The sequence below is a fragment of the Aquarana catesbeiana genome, linkage group LG05 (assembly GCF_042186555.1).
Source record: "Aquarana catesbeiana isolate 2022-GZ linkage group LG05, ASM4218655v1, whole genome shotgun sequence".
NCBI lineage: Eukaryota > Metazoa > Chordata > Amphibia > Anura > Ranidae > Aquarana > Aquarana catesbeiana.
In genome coordinates this window covers 130,855,795-130,873,820 of record NC_133328.1, presented here as the reverse complement: position 1 = coordinate 130,873,820, position 18,026 = coordinate 130,855,795, and the positions used below count along the sequence as shown (strand labels likewise).

At 45.5% G+C, this 18,026-nt stretch overlaps 1 protein-coding gene across 1 annotated transcript in view; it reads right to left on the bottom strand.

Moving 5' to 3' along the window:
* PLCL2 (phospholipase C like 2) overlaps positions 1–17,413 on the bottom strand; it is a 272,326-nt gene extending 254,913 nt beyond the window's left edge. The window contains exons 1-2 of the mRNA XM_073630198.1: positions 17,261–17,413; positions 15,537–15,999 (exon numbers count right to left, since the gene is read on the bottom strand). Coding sequence (XP_073486299.1) covers positions 15,537–15,812 — 276 coding nt within the window. The 5' untranslated portion in view covers positions 15,813–15,999; positions 17,261–17,413. The remainder of the gene's footprint in view (positions 1–15,536; positions 16,000–17,260) is intronic.
* Between the last annotated feature and the right edge of the window lie 613 nt (positions 17,414–18,026).

Here is an 18,026-nt window from a genome sequence, read left to right as displayed (position 1 = left end):
CCAGTCTAATTAGAAGCTGGGAGCACCTGCTGTAGCTCCTTTTTTGGCACAGCTGGGATTTTAACCAGAGAAAACAACATATTGGGTGCTTTTATTGGGGAAAAATGTGCCTGTTGTTCAATCGAAGCTTACAATCTAAAAACCCCTATTAAAAAAAGGATCCATATGGTGTACACAGTCCATGCATCATTCCTACATCTGACACAATAAGTTTCACCACTCAGACTATGTCATGAATAAAAATAACTGAACATAAAAGATTTTAAATCCTAATGTCAGGCTTTTTTTTTTTTTTTTTTTTAAATTGGACACCCAGGCAGGGTAAAAAAATAATGAAATCAGTTCAGGCTGCAATACTCAGTTGTCTGGGAGTTGTCGCCTGCAGTACTTCTATTCTGCCACAAGATGCCCTCAGTTCTTGAAGACGTATGATGAATGAATGGGTGTCATGGCCCATCCCACTGATGGGGTATTACTACAGATCTCTTATACTGCTTAGATCAGTGCCGCTGTGAATGAGGCCTAATGGTGACCATACACTATACAATCTTATTGTACAATCAACAAAAAATAAAAATAAAAAAAGAATCCCCAACTGGATCTATGTTCATACAAAATTAGAAAAATATGATGAAAATCTATTAGCGAATTATGGCCACTGGGGGGAATCATCAATAAAAGGACATACAAAAACCACCATAATAACCACAAGACTGAGTGCCAACCCTTTTCTTTCTTAATACTCAAAAATAAAGTTCATATAACACATTCAGTTAGAAGCATACAGTGCATCCGAAAAGTATTCACAGTGCCTCACTTTTTCCACATTTTGTTATGTTACAGCTTTTTTCCAAAATTGATTAAATTCATTTTTTTCTTCAAAATTCTACAAACAATCCCCCATAATGACAAGGTAAAAGAAGTTTGTTTGCAAAGATTTCAAATGTATTAAAAATAAAAAACAAACAAAATCCTATCTACATAAGTATTCCCAGCCTTTGCTCAATACTTGGTTGAAGCACCTTTGGCACCAATTAGTAGGAAAACAAATACAAAACTAATGCTGGGCTTTCTTATTATGATATGCCATGTGCAGCCTGAAACACTGAAGTACCTATTCACTATTTGTAAAATAAGGGTTTCATACAAATAAAATATTACAAAATTTGAAAATTGCTGTCTGTATCTTTATTCTACAGTCACCCAATGCAAAGCTAATGCTGGACTTTCTTATGCACTGTGCACACTGAAGCACAGAGGCCCCTTCTAATATTTATGTGTAAAAGAAAGATTTTATACAAAAAACAAACATGATTTCAAATAGAAGTTTAGAAACTTAAAATTAATAGTAGAAAACGGTATTAAAAAAAAAAAAAAAAAAAAAAGGAAGGAGAGACTGCATTAAAGCGGGGGTCCACCCACACCGCCTAAAAAAAAAAAAAAATATTAACAGTTAGCAGCTACAAATACTACAGCTGCTGACTTTTAATACATGACCACTTACCTGTCCCAGGGTCCAGCGATGTTGGCAGGGGACGCCGAGAACCCGCTCGGTTCTAGGCAGCTGCCGCCGCCATCCTAGGTGAGGGAATCAGGAAGTGAAGCGTTGCGGCTTCACTTCCCAGTTCCCTACTGCGCACACGCGAGTCGCGCTGCGCGTCCCAAGTGGTCCCCGCTCTCTCCTGGGAGCTGTGTGTTCCCAGGAGACAGCGCGGTGGGGATGGGAAGTGGCGTAGACCCCCATGGGAGTCTATGCCGGAAGTGGGTGCAAATACCTGTCTTAGACAGGTATCTGCACCCCCCCTCCCCCCTGAAAGGTGCCAAATGTGACACCGGAGGGGGGGAGGGTTCCAAAAAGCGGAAGTTCCATTTTTGTGTGGAACTCCGCTTTAAGGTAAAAAAAAAAAAAAAAAAAACAACCTGTCTTTAGAACCACTTAAAGTGGATGTAAACCCTCAGATGATACACAGATATGTATTGGAGGAAAGGCACATCCCCCTACACATAGGCAGAGGAAGGAAGGAATGTACAGAGCTGTGCTGTGAATAGACAAGCTCTCTACTAATCTACGTATTTAACGCACCCACCACAACACAAATTTCAGGCTGGTTTTATCTCAGTTGTTAGAGAGCTTGCCAGAAGTTTAAAATGCTGATAACAGATGAACAAAACAGCAAAAAGACACAGAACTTAGGGCTTTGGAGAGAGGTAAGTAAACACTGCAGATAGATGTGCTTAGGTCAAATTTCATGAATCGGGTTTACATCCACTTTAACTCCAAAAAAATGATCTATTATGCCGTGTGCATACGGGCGGACTTTTCAACCGGACTGGTCCGACGGGACGAATCCGTCAGACAATCCGACCATGTGGGGGCTTTGTCGAACCTGCAGCGGACTTTTTCGGTCGAAAATCAGACCGACTTTAGATTTGGAACATGTTTCAAACCTTTCCGATGGACTCGAGTCTGGTCGAAAAATCCGCTCGTCTGTATGCTAGTCCGACGGACCAAAACCGACGCTAGGGCAGCTATTGGCTATCAACATCCTTATTTTAGTAAGGTCGTAGGTCATCACGTATAAAACCGTCGGACTTTGTTGTGATCGTGTGTGTGTGCAAGTCCGTTCGTTCGAAAGTCCGTCGGAAGTCCGTCAAAAGTCCGACGGAATGTCCGTCGGTAAGTCCGTCGGAAAGACCGTCGGTAAGTCCGTCGGAAAGACCGTCGGTAAGTCCGTCGGAAAGACCGTCGGTAAGTCCGTCGGAAAGACCGTCGGAAAGACCGTCGGTAAGACCGTCGGTAAGACCGTCGGTAAGACTGTCGGTAAGACCGTCGGAAAGACCGTCGGAAAGACCGTCGGAAAGACCGTCGGTAAGTCCGTCGGAAAGACCGTCGGTAAGTCCGTCGGAAAGACCGTCGGTAAGTCCGTCGGAAAGACCGTCGGAAAGACCGTCGGATCTTTGATGCCAAAAAGTCCGCCCGTGTGTACACGGCATTACTGTCAGCCACCTCCAAATTCTTTTTTTTTTTGCTACTGTGATCTGACTTTCTGTTAGAGGGTGGCTACATTTGTTCTCCATGGTCCCACTGCATGCGCGAGTCGTGCTGCACGTCCTCACTGGTCCCTGCTGTCTTCTGGGACCTGTGTGTCTCCCAGAAGACAGCGGAGGGGACGGACATGGCGTAGATCCCCGCGGAATCTGCGGCAATCTATCGCCGGAAGTGGGGGCAAATACCTGGATTATACTGGTATCTGCTCCCCCTCTCCCCTGAAAGGTGCCAAATGTGACACAGGGGGTGGGGGTGGGGCGGAAAAGCGGACATTCCATTTTTGGGTAGAACTCCGCTTTAAGTAGCAGAAATGTATGGTTTATTTTTGCAGAATAAGGATATTGTTTGGTTTTACTTTAAATTTTTTTTTTTACCTTAAAGTGGTTGTAAATTCAGAAGGGTTTTTTATCCTAATGCATTAAGATTAGAAAAAAAAAAAAACACACCTTCTGTGTGTAGCAGCCCCCCCTAATACTTACCTGAGGTTGCTTTCTGTCCACCAATGTCCACGCCGACCAAGATTCTCCTCCCTGACTGCAGCAGGGCATTGGCTCCCACTGCTGTCAATCAAAATCAGCTAGTTAATCAGGAGAGAGAGGGGGTGGGGCCGGGGCTCCGTGTCTGAATGGACACCAGGAGCTGAAACTCGACTCGGGTGCCCCCATAGCAAGCTGCTTGCTGTGGGGGCACTGAACAGGGGGGAGGGGCCAGGATCACAGAAGAGGCACCTGAGAAGAGGAGGATCTGGGCTGCTCTGTGCAAATCCAACTGCAACAGAGCAGGTAAGTATAACATGTTTATTATTTTTTATAGGAAAAAAAAACAAGACTTACAATCACTTTAATGCTTTCTCTGCAAAAGGTAAAAAAACCTTCCATGAACAGCTCCCCCCCTAAGTTCCCTTTCACATGGGCGATCCAATCAGGTCTGCCTGTCAGTTTTTTAGGTGGACCTAATCCGACCCTCCAGTCTCTTCTATGGAGCGGCAGATGTCAGAACACACATCCGCTGACACCCGCCGCCATCCGATACTGTCCACCAAAAACAGACGGATGGTGGTCCTATTTCCTATTCGTCCAGTGGATCAGATGGCATCGGAAAGTGCGGGAATTAGCGGAGAGATTCCCTGCTGAGTAAGCGGATTCCGCAAATCGGAGGCGCCCGTGTGAAAGGGACCTAAACACTTAACTGAGCCTGGTCTTGATCCAGCTCACGTAAGAAAGAGAACCCTGCTCTGGCTCTCCCCTCCTTCCCCCTCCCATCTCGCAGAACTCAGAGGCTCCTCCTGTTGTCAATCAATTCCTGTGAGCAGGGCTGAGCTGTGCTGTGTGAGTCTATAGATCAACATCTCGGGATCAAGCCTACATGAGAGATCCACAAAGTAAGCAGCTTGTTTCAGGGCACTCAGAGTGGAGGAGGGAACCAGAAGAGGAAAGGGGCCATTCTGTACAATACCATTACACAGAGTAGGTAAGTAGAACATGTTTTTTTCATTTATTTTAAGTAAAAAAAAAAACAGAAGCTTTACAATCACTTTAAGCTCCACCCAACCAGTAGCTAATCGTGTGTTATTGTCCTTTACTGTGACTCAATCTTTTTAGCCGTTATGGTTTTCTCTTTCCTGGGTCCCTCTTCCATTTCCAATCGGGTAACACACCCTGAGCTTATCAGAGATCTAAACCTTCAGGACTACATGTCCCATGACTCCTTGTGTGCTGCCCATACTGTGCATGGTGTTCCTAACCACAGCAGCAGATTGCTACCTGTATTGCATATGAATCCCCATGCACAGCTTCAGCATCTTGCCCAAAATGGGCCTCTGTCCTCAAGCACAGCAGCAGAGCACATAGGTCCCCCGAGCACGGGACCATGCATGTGCATGTCCTGGTGGCTCCAGGGAGACCCTGCAGGGCAAAAGTGCCACCCTATAGGTGGAAGCTCCACACACCAGACCTTTTAAAGATACATTATGTAAGAAGGAAAGACTGCACAAAAAATCCAGCCTGAGTGATGTTGTGTCAATTGTATAAAGAGTACAATGAACGATATGGGTGTCTACGGCATCTCTTGGTTTGACACAGGGGTTTGTCCATCCTGTTCATGTATTTCCTGTACCATTACATTCACTAAGAATATCAAATGACAAATGGGCAAAAAATTATTTGCTTATTTGTGCTTTGTCCTCCCAAACACCTTTTTTTTTTTAGGGTATATGTACACCAGATGCTCTGGGTTGTGCATTCTGCACGCATGGCAACCAAAAAAAATAAAGGTTCCTATCAATGCAGTTCACACTGGCAAGTTGCATTGTGCTGCATTTTTTAAAGTACGGCATGCGCTAATTTTGTTTTCAGAGCAACGCGCTGAAATGCAAGCAATCGCGCACAAAAATGCAAGAACGCAGCGCACTGCAAGGAAATGCATTATAACACATTACAAACAATGCAACACAACATGCATGCATTAACAGATGTGATGTGGTATTAATGAGCCCCTAGGGCTCGCTAACACGGGCAACCTACCTGACACAGTGGCCAGAGCCATTTGTTTCCTTTTTTCCACCCGCTGAGCTGTGTGAAACTGTGGCCTCTGCACAGGGTTGAGCGCTTGTGTGAATGAGCCCTAATGGTGGCCATGCATGGAAAGATTTTATATAGGATCGATTTACTGCCTGGGACAAATATACAATCAGCAGATCAAAAAGATCTGACGTGCCATATACTTAAAAACCTTATCAATCAATCCTGCTATTTCATTTTCCACCCCGACCAATCACAATCATTTAAATTAAATCAATGAGTTTTGCACAAAATCAATTGATGACGCTCTACGTGTCTTTGTTAAGTGGCTGATTGAATCATCTTGCTTGATTGAGTGAAGAAGCTGTATGTGTATGGTCATTAGGCTGATGTCAGACGGGCGACTCTGCTGCTAGTGATCCTTCCTTTGGCAATCTGTGGAAATCAAAGAGGCTGCCAGTCTGTCCCCATGGAATCGCTCCCATCACTAGTGATCGAGATTCAGCAGCAGAGCGACATCTCTCTGCATCTGACCACAGAGGGAGTGATTCCATTGGGATAGACAGGCAGCAGTGGCACCCCCCCTCAACACCGCCCCCCTATCCATGTGGTGTTTTTTTGAAGCACATGATTAGAGCCAGAGACTCTAATAGGCTTCAAAAAAGGGTGGGCCCGGGGCGCAGAGCACTGTGCCCCGATCCCACCGAGTTGTGTGGCTTTCACACTAAATCTTCTCCCCGCCAATCAGGAAGCAGGTGTGAGACCTGTGTCACGATTGGCCAAAACGTCAGGCAATCCTATTAGACCCCTAACGTGGAGCAAGGGAGGAAGCCAATGGAGCCAGAGAGGAAAAGAGCTAGAGAGGAAGCCCGCCAGCCTGGAGCTGCTGCCCGGACCCCGCACCCGTTGCCTGGAGCCGCTGCCCGGACCCCGCACCCGCTAGCCTGGAGCCTCTGCCCGGACCCCGCACCCACTAGCCTGGAGCCGCTGCCCGGACCCCGCACCCGCTAGCCTGGAGCCGCTGCCCGGACCCCGCACCCGCTAGCCTGGAGCCCCTGCCCGGACCCCGCACCCACCAGCCTGGAGCCGCTGCCCGGACCCCGCACCCGCCAGCCTGGAGCACTGCCCGGACCCCGCACCCGCCAGCCTGGAGCACTGCCCGGACCCCGCACCCACCAGCCTGGAGCACTGCCCGGACCCCGTCATCCTGGAGCACTGCCCGGACCCCGCACCCGCCAGCCTGGAGCACTGCCTGGACCCCGCACCCGCCAGCTTCGAGCACTGCCCGGACCCCGCACCCGCCAGCCTGGAGCACTGCCCGGACCCTGCACCCGCCAGCCTGGAGCTGCTGTGCTGGATGACACCCTCCATCTATCTGGATCTATCTATCCAGGTAAGTGCTGGACCAACCCGCAGACATGCAGCCTTTTCAGCGTTCTGACATTGCCTATTTTTCTAGACATCAGCCTTAGGTCGGCCATAGACAATTTGAATCTCGGCCGGTTAAGCAGGAATTTGCAGAGCCAAGTATGGGCAGACTGAATGTACCAAGTTTATCGATCAACTTGGGTACCACCTGCCTGACAGATTTACTTGCGATTATCGCTAGCTACTGCCGGGAGCAACCTTTGGTTGCAGGAAAGAAAATCGCGCCGTCTACGGCCTGCTTTAAGCCCTATTTACACTGGAATTATAAGCATTTTTAAACGCTCCTCAAATGCCTAGTAAAAGCAGCCTGCAATTGATTATATGGACAGTGCACAGAGCAAGTAGTGAGGGGTCATATCACCTCCTTACCACCTGTCAATTGCTTTTGAAACGCGATCTGAGCATGGATTGCTCTTTAGAGGAGTGGCAGATATTAGATGCACATTTAAAATCTAGCCATACACTATCCAAAATGAAAGAAAATTTTTGCTTTTAGTTCTACTTTAAGTAGTTTAAGAAAAATTTGTCAGCATGAAACAAAGGTTTAGAAAAGCCAGCTGTAGCACACACTAAAAGAGTCAGTTCCTCTAGTGAGATCCGGTGTACAGGCTGCACACTGCTCCGGCTCACACCCATTCCTATGTACTAATAACAAACAGATCACACTGAGCAACTTTCACAACCACCGCAGAGCAGGGAGGGAGGGAGGAAAGCACGATCACATGATCTGCATTACACACTTACATCCAGGATTCACATTGTCTAATCTGAAAGCCCAATACGAGATCCTGCTAGATAAAGAACGCCGGGCTCTTCTATCAGACATGACAAGGTCTAAGCCACTGTATGGTGATACACCCCACATCACAATCAACCTTAGATCTACCAAAACTATGTGCTATAAAGGACCTACCTAAATTGTCTGAGCAATCTATAGCCAATCAGACAGGCCCTTGTTGGTAAAGCTAAAGGCGATTGTAATATCAGATTGTAACATGTGTGGCGAGTTTAAAAAGCTAGAACAAGCTGCAATGAAAATGTGAAAAATCAAACATTTTCTAACAGGATTCTATGATTTCAATGACAGTTGCTGGATTCTACATTTTGGGCATTAGCATTGCCTCTATGCCACTTAATAAGGGCTCATTTACCCCTGTAATGTACTCTAAAGAGTGATCCACAATAGAACATTTTTACAGGCATGGCTGGCTGGCATTCAGGAGGAAATACTGCCACCTCCTCAATGCCTGTTTTTTTTTTTGTTTGTTTTTTTCTGTCAGTCGAATGTGTTTTTTTTTAACCTGAAAAACCATTCCGCAACCATGAGCCTAGGATTTGGCACATGGGTACGGCGCAGCCAGTTTCCCCATTTATTGTCACAGAATGCAACTGGATGGATCGTTCGTTGTGTTGCAATATTTGTGCAGACCCCGTTCAGTTGCCTTTGCAGTTTAAGGGGGGGGGGGGGGGGGGTGTAAAACTGCAGCTGAACTGCTTAACTTTACCACCCTCAAACAGCTAATGTAAACTAAGTTTAAAGACCTTATGCACTTATAAAGGATCTGGGAAGTAAAAAGCTAGGTTCTCATACAGTACATGTGTGCGTGTGTGTGCCCACGCAGCAGGTACAGCAGCCCAGTCGAGTGCCCATCCCTGTACCTTTTTAAAACGTACTGCAGGCAACATGCAGTTTCGCGCCACTAAAAATTAATGGTGCCCCCCCACATCTGCTAAAAGCAGGCGTTTCTGTGTGGAACGGGAAAGCACACATTCCTGACCCACATGTATGTGAACCAAGGCTAAAAATGCTCCACCGGTGGCCACTGCCCTTCATCATGTTAAAGCTGAACTCCAGATATGATCTGTATTGCGTAGTTACATGGCTCCAGCTTGGCACAATGTAAGTATACTTATCTCAGACCTGAGGGCCCGCTTAGGAGGCCGACAATCTTTGAAAATAGTTGGTGCTGCTATTATAACGACAGCCACAATGTTCCAGGTCCTGTGATGCTTGGCTTTGCCAACTTCGCACTGCCGCCATTCACAAAATGCCTTATATTTTTTTCAGGGGCTACAAGGCGTTCTCTGATTAAAAATGTGAGACCAGAGAATGCTTCTTTGAAAAAAAATTAAAATACAAAGGCGTTCTTTAAATGGCGACAGTGCCGAGCAAATAATCGCCCCACCCCAGTGGTCGGTGTGCAGAGGGGAAGCTGCTCTGTCCAGGAAACCGATAACTGCTGGTATTATTATTATTATAATACACAATTTATATAGCGCCAACAGTTTACGTAGTGCTTTACAATGTAGAGGGGGACAGCACAATTATAGTACAGTTCAATACAGAAGGGACAGGAGGGCCCTGCTCGTAGAGCTTACATTCTAAAGGGAAGGGGTGGTGGTACAAAAGGTAATAGATGTGGGGTAGCACTGACTACTACAGTGATCCCCCTTGAGGTATGAGATTTGTTTACTTCCATTATGCCAAGCTGGACCAGTCTAACTATATAATAGACCATACCTGGAGGTCGGCTATAAGCAGATCTATCGCCACAGCTCCATGATCTACAGCAGGGATATGCAATTAGCGGACCTCCAGCTGTTGCAGAACTACAAGTCCCATGAGGCATAGCAAGACTCTGACAGCCACAAGCATGACACCCAGAGGCAGAAGCATGATGGGACTTGTAGTTTTGCAACAGCTAGAGGTCCGCTAATTGCATATCACTGATCTACAGTAACTGAAAAAAAAAAAAAAAATCACTGCTGCATTTTGAGAACCCCACAAGTGGAACTTGCAACTGCCAAGCAGTTCCTGACCCGAGGAAGGTGAAGACGCAGTGATTCACAGACACGCAATGTGCGCAAAATGTTGACATTCTTAAGCGTACCATATACCGTACATACAATGCAAATACAATATAATGCAAAGTGCAATAAAACAAACTGATATCTGACTGGTTGCCATCACTAGTCACACTCTGATTATCATTACTGCTTTAATGATCTCAGACATGTTTATTTTTTGGACTAGCTTCACACATATGTAGTTGGTGCAGCTCGTGGTTGCGCAGGCACAGAATGGGCTGCTACCTTCAGGAAATGCAAGAAAAAACGTCCCTGCACCTTTTTACAATAACAGTCGCACAGAAAATCGAATGGTGCTTGCGAGTTGCGTTTTCAGATGTGAGAGAGTGTCCCAAAGAATCAATGTCATCCCCGCAAGTCTGCTTAAAAGCAGCACGTTTTGCCTGTGGGCATGCGTGCAATTTACATGCATTCCAGCACCCACATATATGTAAACATAGACTTATGCCTTGTACACACGATCAGATAAACGTACAACTTATCGTTCGCATTTTGTTGCATAATGGCAATATCGAATTCAACAGTGCATTTTGCGCTCTACAAAATGTATGATTTTTTTTTTTTGTACAATTCTGGAAAACCTTCCTGTTTGCGTAGGTACGTATCGGAAATGATGTCAAATACGTGTGACCCCTGCATCTGCCATGCCTTTTGGCTATTTCTGTTCGTATTGTAGAGGCATATTCGTGTACATTGTGATAGGCTGCAAACTATTTTCTGTTTGTATGTTGGAGCATTTTCGTGGTACGAACATGGTTTACCCATCTCCTTCCGGGTTATTTTCATGTTTCCAATCATGCGTGGTGTTTGCCTATCGATTTTTAGCGGACGCATACTGTACTGATTAAACGATTGTCGTTCGCTGGGTCTATCGCCTGAGCAAAGTTTCCGTGTTTGCCCCTTCGGATATTGTTGGATGAACTGTCGTGATTGGCTGTCGAAACCTGTGTACTAACGATCAGACTATCATGCGATCAATCCAAAAGCGATTTTTATCATCCGATTATCGGATCGTGTGTACGAGGCATTAAGCTGGATACACATTATACAATTTTTGTTGTTCAATTTCCTTTAGCTTTACCTTCAACTGTGTAGTGCAAGGGCATGCCTGATTGCATACCATTTGACAGCGTTTAGGTTTGACCTCCTATTATATGGTTTTGTTAAATCTAAAAGGAAAGTTGTACAAGAAAATTGTATAAAAGTTGTATAGTGTGTAGCCAGTGTGAACCTGGGGCAATAGAAAAAGTTACAAAGTGAACTTTGTGACAGAGCTCACTGCCTAATGGCCTGTACACACGACCTGAATATCATACGACAGATCGTACAACTTTTTTCGCTTAATAGTTGCAAGTAGAAATTGAATAGGTAACTAAAAGTCACAAAAGCTCTTGTACGACAGAAAAAAAAAAAAAATCAGAAGTGATGTCATGTGTTGTAATGTATTTGTATTGTTTTTTCGGACGACAAATATACTGACTAAACGAAAATCGGACGAGAAAAATTTTCATGCTTGCCTGATCTAATAATATCGGATGAACTGTTGCGATTGGCTCTCAAAAGTAGTGTACACACGATCCGAAAATTGTACAATTCTTCCTTGGACAACAGTATTCGTACGATATTCGGATCGTGTGTACGGGCCATAAGCCTTAGCTTGTAACATCAGACAGAGCAGTGCCACCAGAAGCAGTTATGCAAATGTGTTCACTGTTTGTATTGCCTCAAGCACACCCCAGCTACCTAGGTGGCAGTGCGTGAACTTTATGATTGGCTGTTAAAGCCGTACTCCAGGAAGTGAAGAGAAATCTCCCCAGGAAGTGAAGAGAAATCTCCCCAATGGGACACAGATGGCAAAAAAAAACAAACTGACAGGGGTTATAACAGTCCCTTACCCTATCCCAAAAGAAAAAAAAAAAAAAAAAAAAAAAAAAAAAAGGATTCCTTTTCTAAAGCCTCCTTCACACTGCCTGCATGCTAGCCACTTCATATTAGCGCACAGGCAGCGGTCTGATTTTAGCTGCGGTCAGAGGGCGTTGTGATTGCACATTTGAAAGTGCAAACACAGTTTCCTTTTTTGTTTTACTTTATAAGAAGAAGTGCGCAAAGTGACACTTCATTCATGTCTCTTCACAGCAGTGTACACTGTGCAGTGACATGCGGTGTGATAACGCACACAGAGGGGCGGAGTCAACCCACGTTTGATGCTATAGAGATACGCCAGGAAGGGAAAATCATGGTAAGTATCGGTAATCTATTTTCCTTTTCCCCATAGGCCCCACTTACTGCTGATTACAGGCATACCCCACTTTTAAGTACACAATGGGGTTTATTTACTAAAGCTGGAAAGCGCAAAATCAGGCTCATGGTATATTGTCAGAAATAAGCAGAGTGCATACAGACTGCAAGCATAGACAGTCACCAATACAGCAGACACCTTGGCATTGGTGATGACATCTCACATCAGCTAGTCCCACTATACAGTAAAACTTTGAATTGCGAGCATAATTTGTTCCAGAAACATGTTTGTAATCCAAAGCACTTGTATATCAAAGCAAAATTCCCCATAAAAAATAATGGAAACTCAGATGATTCGTTCTACAACCATTTATTCATAAGTCCTTCAGTTTATAGTCTATATAAAAAGATTATAGCAATGTGAAGGTTGTGTAACCATCAAATGTCCATCCACAAATGGCAGCCTCCACAAGGGAATTAGAAGCAGAGTCCAGCAGGAGGTACAGAGTATAAAAGAGAAGAGAGGCGCTTCTAAGTGTAGCAATTTGTTGCTAAATGTTGTACCTTCATTAAATGTAACCATATTGCTACACTTAGCGGCGCCTCTCTTCTCTTTTATACTCAGTTGTGACATGACGCTGCTTGTATATCAAGTCAAATTTTGTTAAAGAATTTTGCTTGTCTTGCAAAACGCTCTTAAACCCAGGTTTTCCTGTATGCCGCAGTGATGGCAAACCTTGGAAGCCCAGATGTTTTAGAACTACATTTCCCCATGATGCTTAACTACTCTGTAGTGTAGAGCATCATGGTTAATGTAGTTCCAAAACATCCGGGGTGCCAAGGTTCACCATCACTGCTATAAAGTCAATGAGCAGCACTACTGCAAAGACCCATAGAGACTTAAATCAGGCCGAGCATTGTGTAACACTATTCAATCTGATTGGACAATCTCCTTCAGATCGACCATACACTATGTAACGTCAAGGCCTGCCTGATACGATGCCAATTGATTCGGTTGTTTAGGTTTGTCCTCATAGTAGCCAGAAGCAGGCGTCAGATAGAAGTTGCCATCATGACCAAGTTAAAGAATTATAAAAAATAGACCCCAAAGTGACAGGACTTTAAAAGCAACATAAACAAAGACCATTTCATAGTCGGTAAGATTGAATAAAGACACCAGTCCATCCAGTGATGTGTGTGTGTGTTTAGGTTAAATAAATCCCGTATCCCTGTATGTTGTGATCGTTTGGATGTCCATTTAATAGCTTTTTGAAGTTACTGACGCTCCCTGCTGAAACCACTGCTTGTGGAAGAGAATTCCACATCCTTACCGCTCTGACAGTAAAGAACCCTCTACGCAGTTTAAGGTTAGACTGCTTGTTTTCCAATTTCAGTGAATGGCTACGTGTCTTTTTAAACTCCCTTCCACTGAAAAGTTTTTTTTCTTTATGCTGGGGTAACCAGCTAGCTATTTGTATATTGCTATCATATCCCCTCTCAAGCTGGGGTGAATAAAATAACAACATTTTTTTTTTTTTTAATAAAAGGAGAAACCTGTTAAAACCAATGCATGGAAGGCTATATACTGGCATGTTGGTATCATGGTCCTCTTTGTCCCACATGCAGAAGATCGCATTGAGTGGGAGGCAAATTCCAACAGATTTCGAAAATGTAGAAAGAAAAATCACCGCTCTGAGAAGGTCAATCAGGAACCTCTCCTCCAAACTGGAAGCCTCAGGTGCCGGCAAGGCTTGTAATGATAAATGGTGAGAAAAGTCCTGGACAGCCGCACTCAAAATAATAAATGCCTTTATTGATAAAAACAACAAAAATACATGCCACGGCAAGAAGTACAGGGAAGCTGATGAGTTTTTTGGGTTTGTTAATTGGATGCAATTAAACAATCTCTTGAACACATGATTAATAGACACTAATATATATGTTAGATTCATTTCTGTGTAGTTTAGCTATGAGTAAGCACTAACTATAGTGTGAAACGCGTCAGCTTCCCTGTACTTCTTGCTGTGGCATGTATTTGTTGTTTTTATTAATAAAGGTGATTATTATTTTGAGTGCAGCTGTCCAGGACTTTTCTCACCATTTAACATTTCCAAAAAGGACTTTTCTTCTTCGGTGGTATACAAGTAGAGGAATGATTTTCATTTTGTGGTTCCGGGATGTCAGTATATTATACAGCCAGTGAAAAATATATTAAAAAGTAAATGTACCTTTGCCACTCTAAACAGTTGTGTCAATGCTATCACCAGTCATCCAAGCCAAGACAGATGTATCTGAGGCCCAGTGTGCACGTGTAAGAGCCCTTTCACACCGAGCTGCCCCGGGCGTCAGCGGTAAAACCGTAATTTTAGCAGCGCTATTTGGCCGCTAGCGGGGGTGGTTTTAACCCCCCCGCTAGCAGCCGAAAAGGGGTTAAATCCACCCGCAAAACGCTGCCAGAGCGGCCTTTTGCCGGCGGTATCGCAGCGCTGCCCCACTGATTTCAATGGAAGCAGCGGTGGAGGAGCGGTGAGTTCACTGCTCCTTCACCACTCCAAAGAAGCTCCTGGCAGGACTTTTTCTGTCGTCCTGCCAGCGCACCGCTCCAGTGTGAAAACCCTCGGGCTTTCACACTGGAGTGCATGGAGCAGCTGTTGTTAGGGCGTTTTGCAGGCACTATTTTTAACACTATAGGGCCTGCAAAACGCTCCAGTGTGAAAGGGGTGTAAGGGAGGAACAGGGGTAAACCATCCCAAAAAAACTTTCATACATGACTTGATCATATATGGGGAGAAACAAATTCTCCTAAAGAATGTCCTGTGGCATGATATGGTCTGTGGGGAGGAAAAGATGCAACTTAGTGCGATATTCTGTATGCGGGACAAAGAGGACCATAATACCAATGTGCCAGTATACAGTATGTTATATTGCCATTTACATGTTGGATTAGGTTTGTATATACAGCCTCACATGCATTGGTTTTTATAGGTTTCTTTTTTTTTTTTTTTTTTAAATGATGCTTAAATAAAATATTGTGATTTTATTAATACACAGTCTTTGTTTATGTTGCCTTTAAAGTCTCACCAACATGGGGGTCTGTTTTTCATAGTACATAGTTTGGTAACTCTAAATGAGATGGTAGAGAAATTGTACAATCAGATTGTATAGTGTGTGGTATAGACAACGTTCACATACAGGCCTATGTAACAAAGCAGTACAAAGCGTACCGTGGCCATGTAAGGTGCAGCTAACCCATAACAACAAGCAATCAGATGGCGCTGTTCATCAAAAGAAAAGATGGACACATTATAGGAAATCATCTGTAGGACCAATCACTGAAAAGCAGTTGTGGATTGTGTGACTGATGAGGACAGAATAGGTGACACGTGTGTCATGGTCATGACTATCATACAACAAGCAGTAGCGTCTTTCCTCACCTTAATAATACTGCTTCTTCGGGGGATACCCGGCTTGCCACTCTTGTCCAGGCTGGGGCTCTCCGGCTGTGCGGACCCACTCTCCTCTCTGCCATCCACAGGGGTACAATCTCCATTGGACACACCGCCGGGCACACTCTCCACCTTACACGTCCCTCCATTGCTGACTCCAGCAGCGGGGGTGGTGGGCAGCTTAGTGATGACAGAATCCAGTTGTGAGGGCACGTTACCATTACCCTCACCGGCACAACCTCCTCCCCCACCTGGTTCTGCCATGAGCCCGTCACCAGCACAGCCTTCTTCTTCCTCTACTTCTCTCTTTCTGCAAGATCAGCTCCAAATAAAATGATGTGATCACAGGGAGGCCAACGCTCCGTGCCGCCACCTGAGTCTACCACCGCCGCTGCCCCCGCCGTGTGTGAAAATGCAAAGAGAAAAATTAAACAGCTGTGGCATCGGTTTCCTGGAAGAGAGCACAAGGTGTATGAGAGCGCTGCAACCCGCAATCTACAGATACATCAATCACAGTACAATATATACAGAAAGAAACGTGTGTGTGTGTGTGTACGTATATGTATGTAATAGTGTATGTGCATGAATGTGTGTGTGTACGTATGTAAGCGTGTATGTGCATGAATATGTGTGTGTGTATATATATATATATACACACACACACACACACACACACACACACGTGTTTAATGTGTGTGTATGTACAAGTGTTTATGTATGTATGAGTACGCATGTGTATGTATTTGTGAGTACATTTGTATTTATGTGTGTGTGTTTATATATATATATATATATATATATATTTATGAATGTATGAGTGTACATATATGTGTGTGTGTGTATATATGTGCGTGTCTCATAAAAAAAAAAAAAAAACACAATAACATCATACATACAAAGCATACATGTACTACTGTAACGGTGGTCATACATGTATCAATTTTATTATCTGATCGATGTGGCACTTGGTTAAAATGATGGAATCACTATACAATCGAACAGGCTTCTGGTTGAATCCAGATTGAATTTGGATCAGAGTTGATCAGCCAGGTTAGAAAATGATCAGACTAGTTCTATGGATGGGCAGCGCTGACATTGTGTGTTGATGAATCTGATCAGATTTCCATCAATCAGATGATGATGGGATTGTATGGTGGAAGGAGGGATGTGATTGATCAGTTCTAATGTTTCTCTTCATTCAGACTATGGATGGGAATCCTCTTGTCAGTGTGTCATGGGGATGGAATGTGAACTATGGCTATATGGAGGGGGGTGATGATTGTGGACGATGGATGGATGGAGAGGGATGAGAGCAGACATTGATTTGGATTGATGGCAGTGTGTATGGCCACCATTAGACAATGGTATGGAGGGGATGCTGTGATCGCACACATGTGATGATTGGATGGAGGACTCCCAGCTGTCACACACACAGGCGGCTCCGGTCACTAGTTCTCCGGGATGTGTGATGACAGCTGGGCTTTGTGTGCAATCATCCCCCCGGAGAGCCGGACACACCATATGCTGCTCCAGCCGGAGATGTCGGTGTGTAATCCGGGACAAGGTGTGCTGAGCTCCGGGTGTGTGCTGAGCTCCGGGCACATGGAAGCCGACTTGTATTAATGTAGTGGTGGGGTGATGAGCGATGTCAGTGTGCAGATTGTAGTGTATGTGTGCGGAGACAGACCGATCCTCCCCGACATAGGACTCACCCCGATCCCCGGACTCCACGGCCAGCCGTCACCACCGGCACCCTGAGCAGCCTCTGCACTGCCGGGGTGAAACCACAACACCCGTGGGGGGCGGGCCTTCCCCTGCCACTCAGCGAGACAGCTCGCGGCTCATTGGTCTTCGGACCAACCCGTGAGCAGGCTTCCCCGCCGCTGGTCACGCCCACCTGTCAGCGCTCTGACACGCCTCCCTGCGGGATGTGTAGAAGGCTGAGCATCCTCGGCGGGCGATGTGAGCCGCTTCCAGCATCGTCCTCATAGCGGACACTGTACATTGCTCCCCCCCGACACTGCTCACCTCTACGAACACCGCCCCCCCCAAACCTGTATAGTGCTCCCCCCCAGACCTGTATACTGCTCTACCCCCCCACCCCAGATCTGTACACTGCCCCCCCCCTCAAACCTGTATAGTGCTCCCCCCGACACTGCTCACCTCTACGAACACCGCCCCCCCCAAACCTGTATAGTGCTCCCCCCCAGACCTGTATACTGCTCTACCCCCCCCACCCCACCCCAGATCTGTACACTGCTCCCCCCCGACACTGCTCACCTCTACGAACACCGCCCCCCCCCCCAAACCTGTATAGTGCTCCCCCCGAGACCTGTATACTGCTCTACCCCCCCCCCCAGACCTGTACACTGCTCCCCCCCAGACCTGTATACTGCTCTACCCCCCCCCAGACCTGTACACTGCTCTACCCCCCCCAGACCTGTACACTGCTCCCCCCCGACCTGTACACTGCTCTAC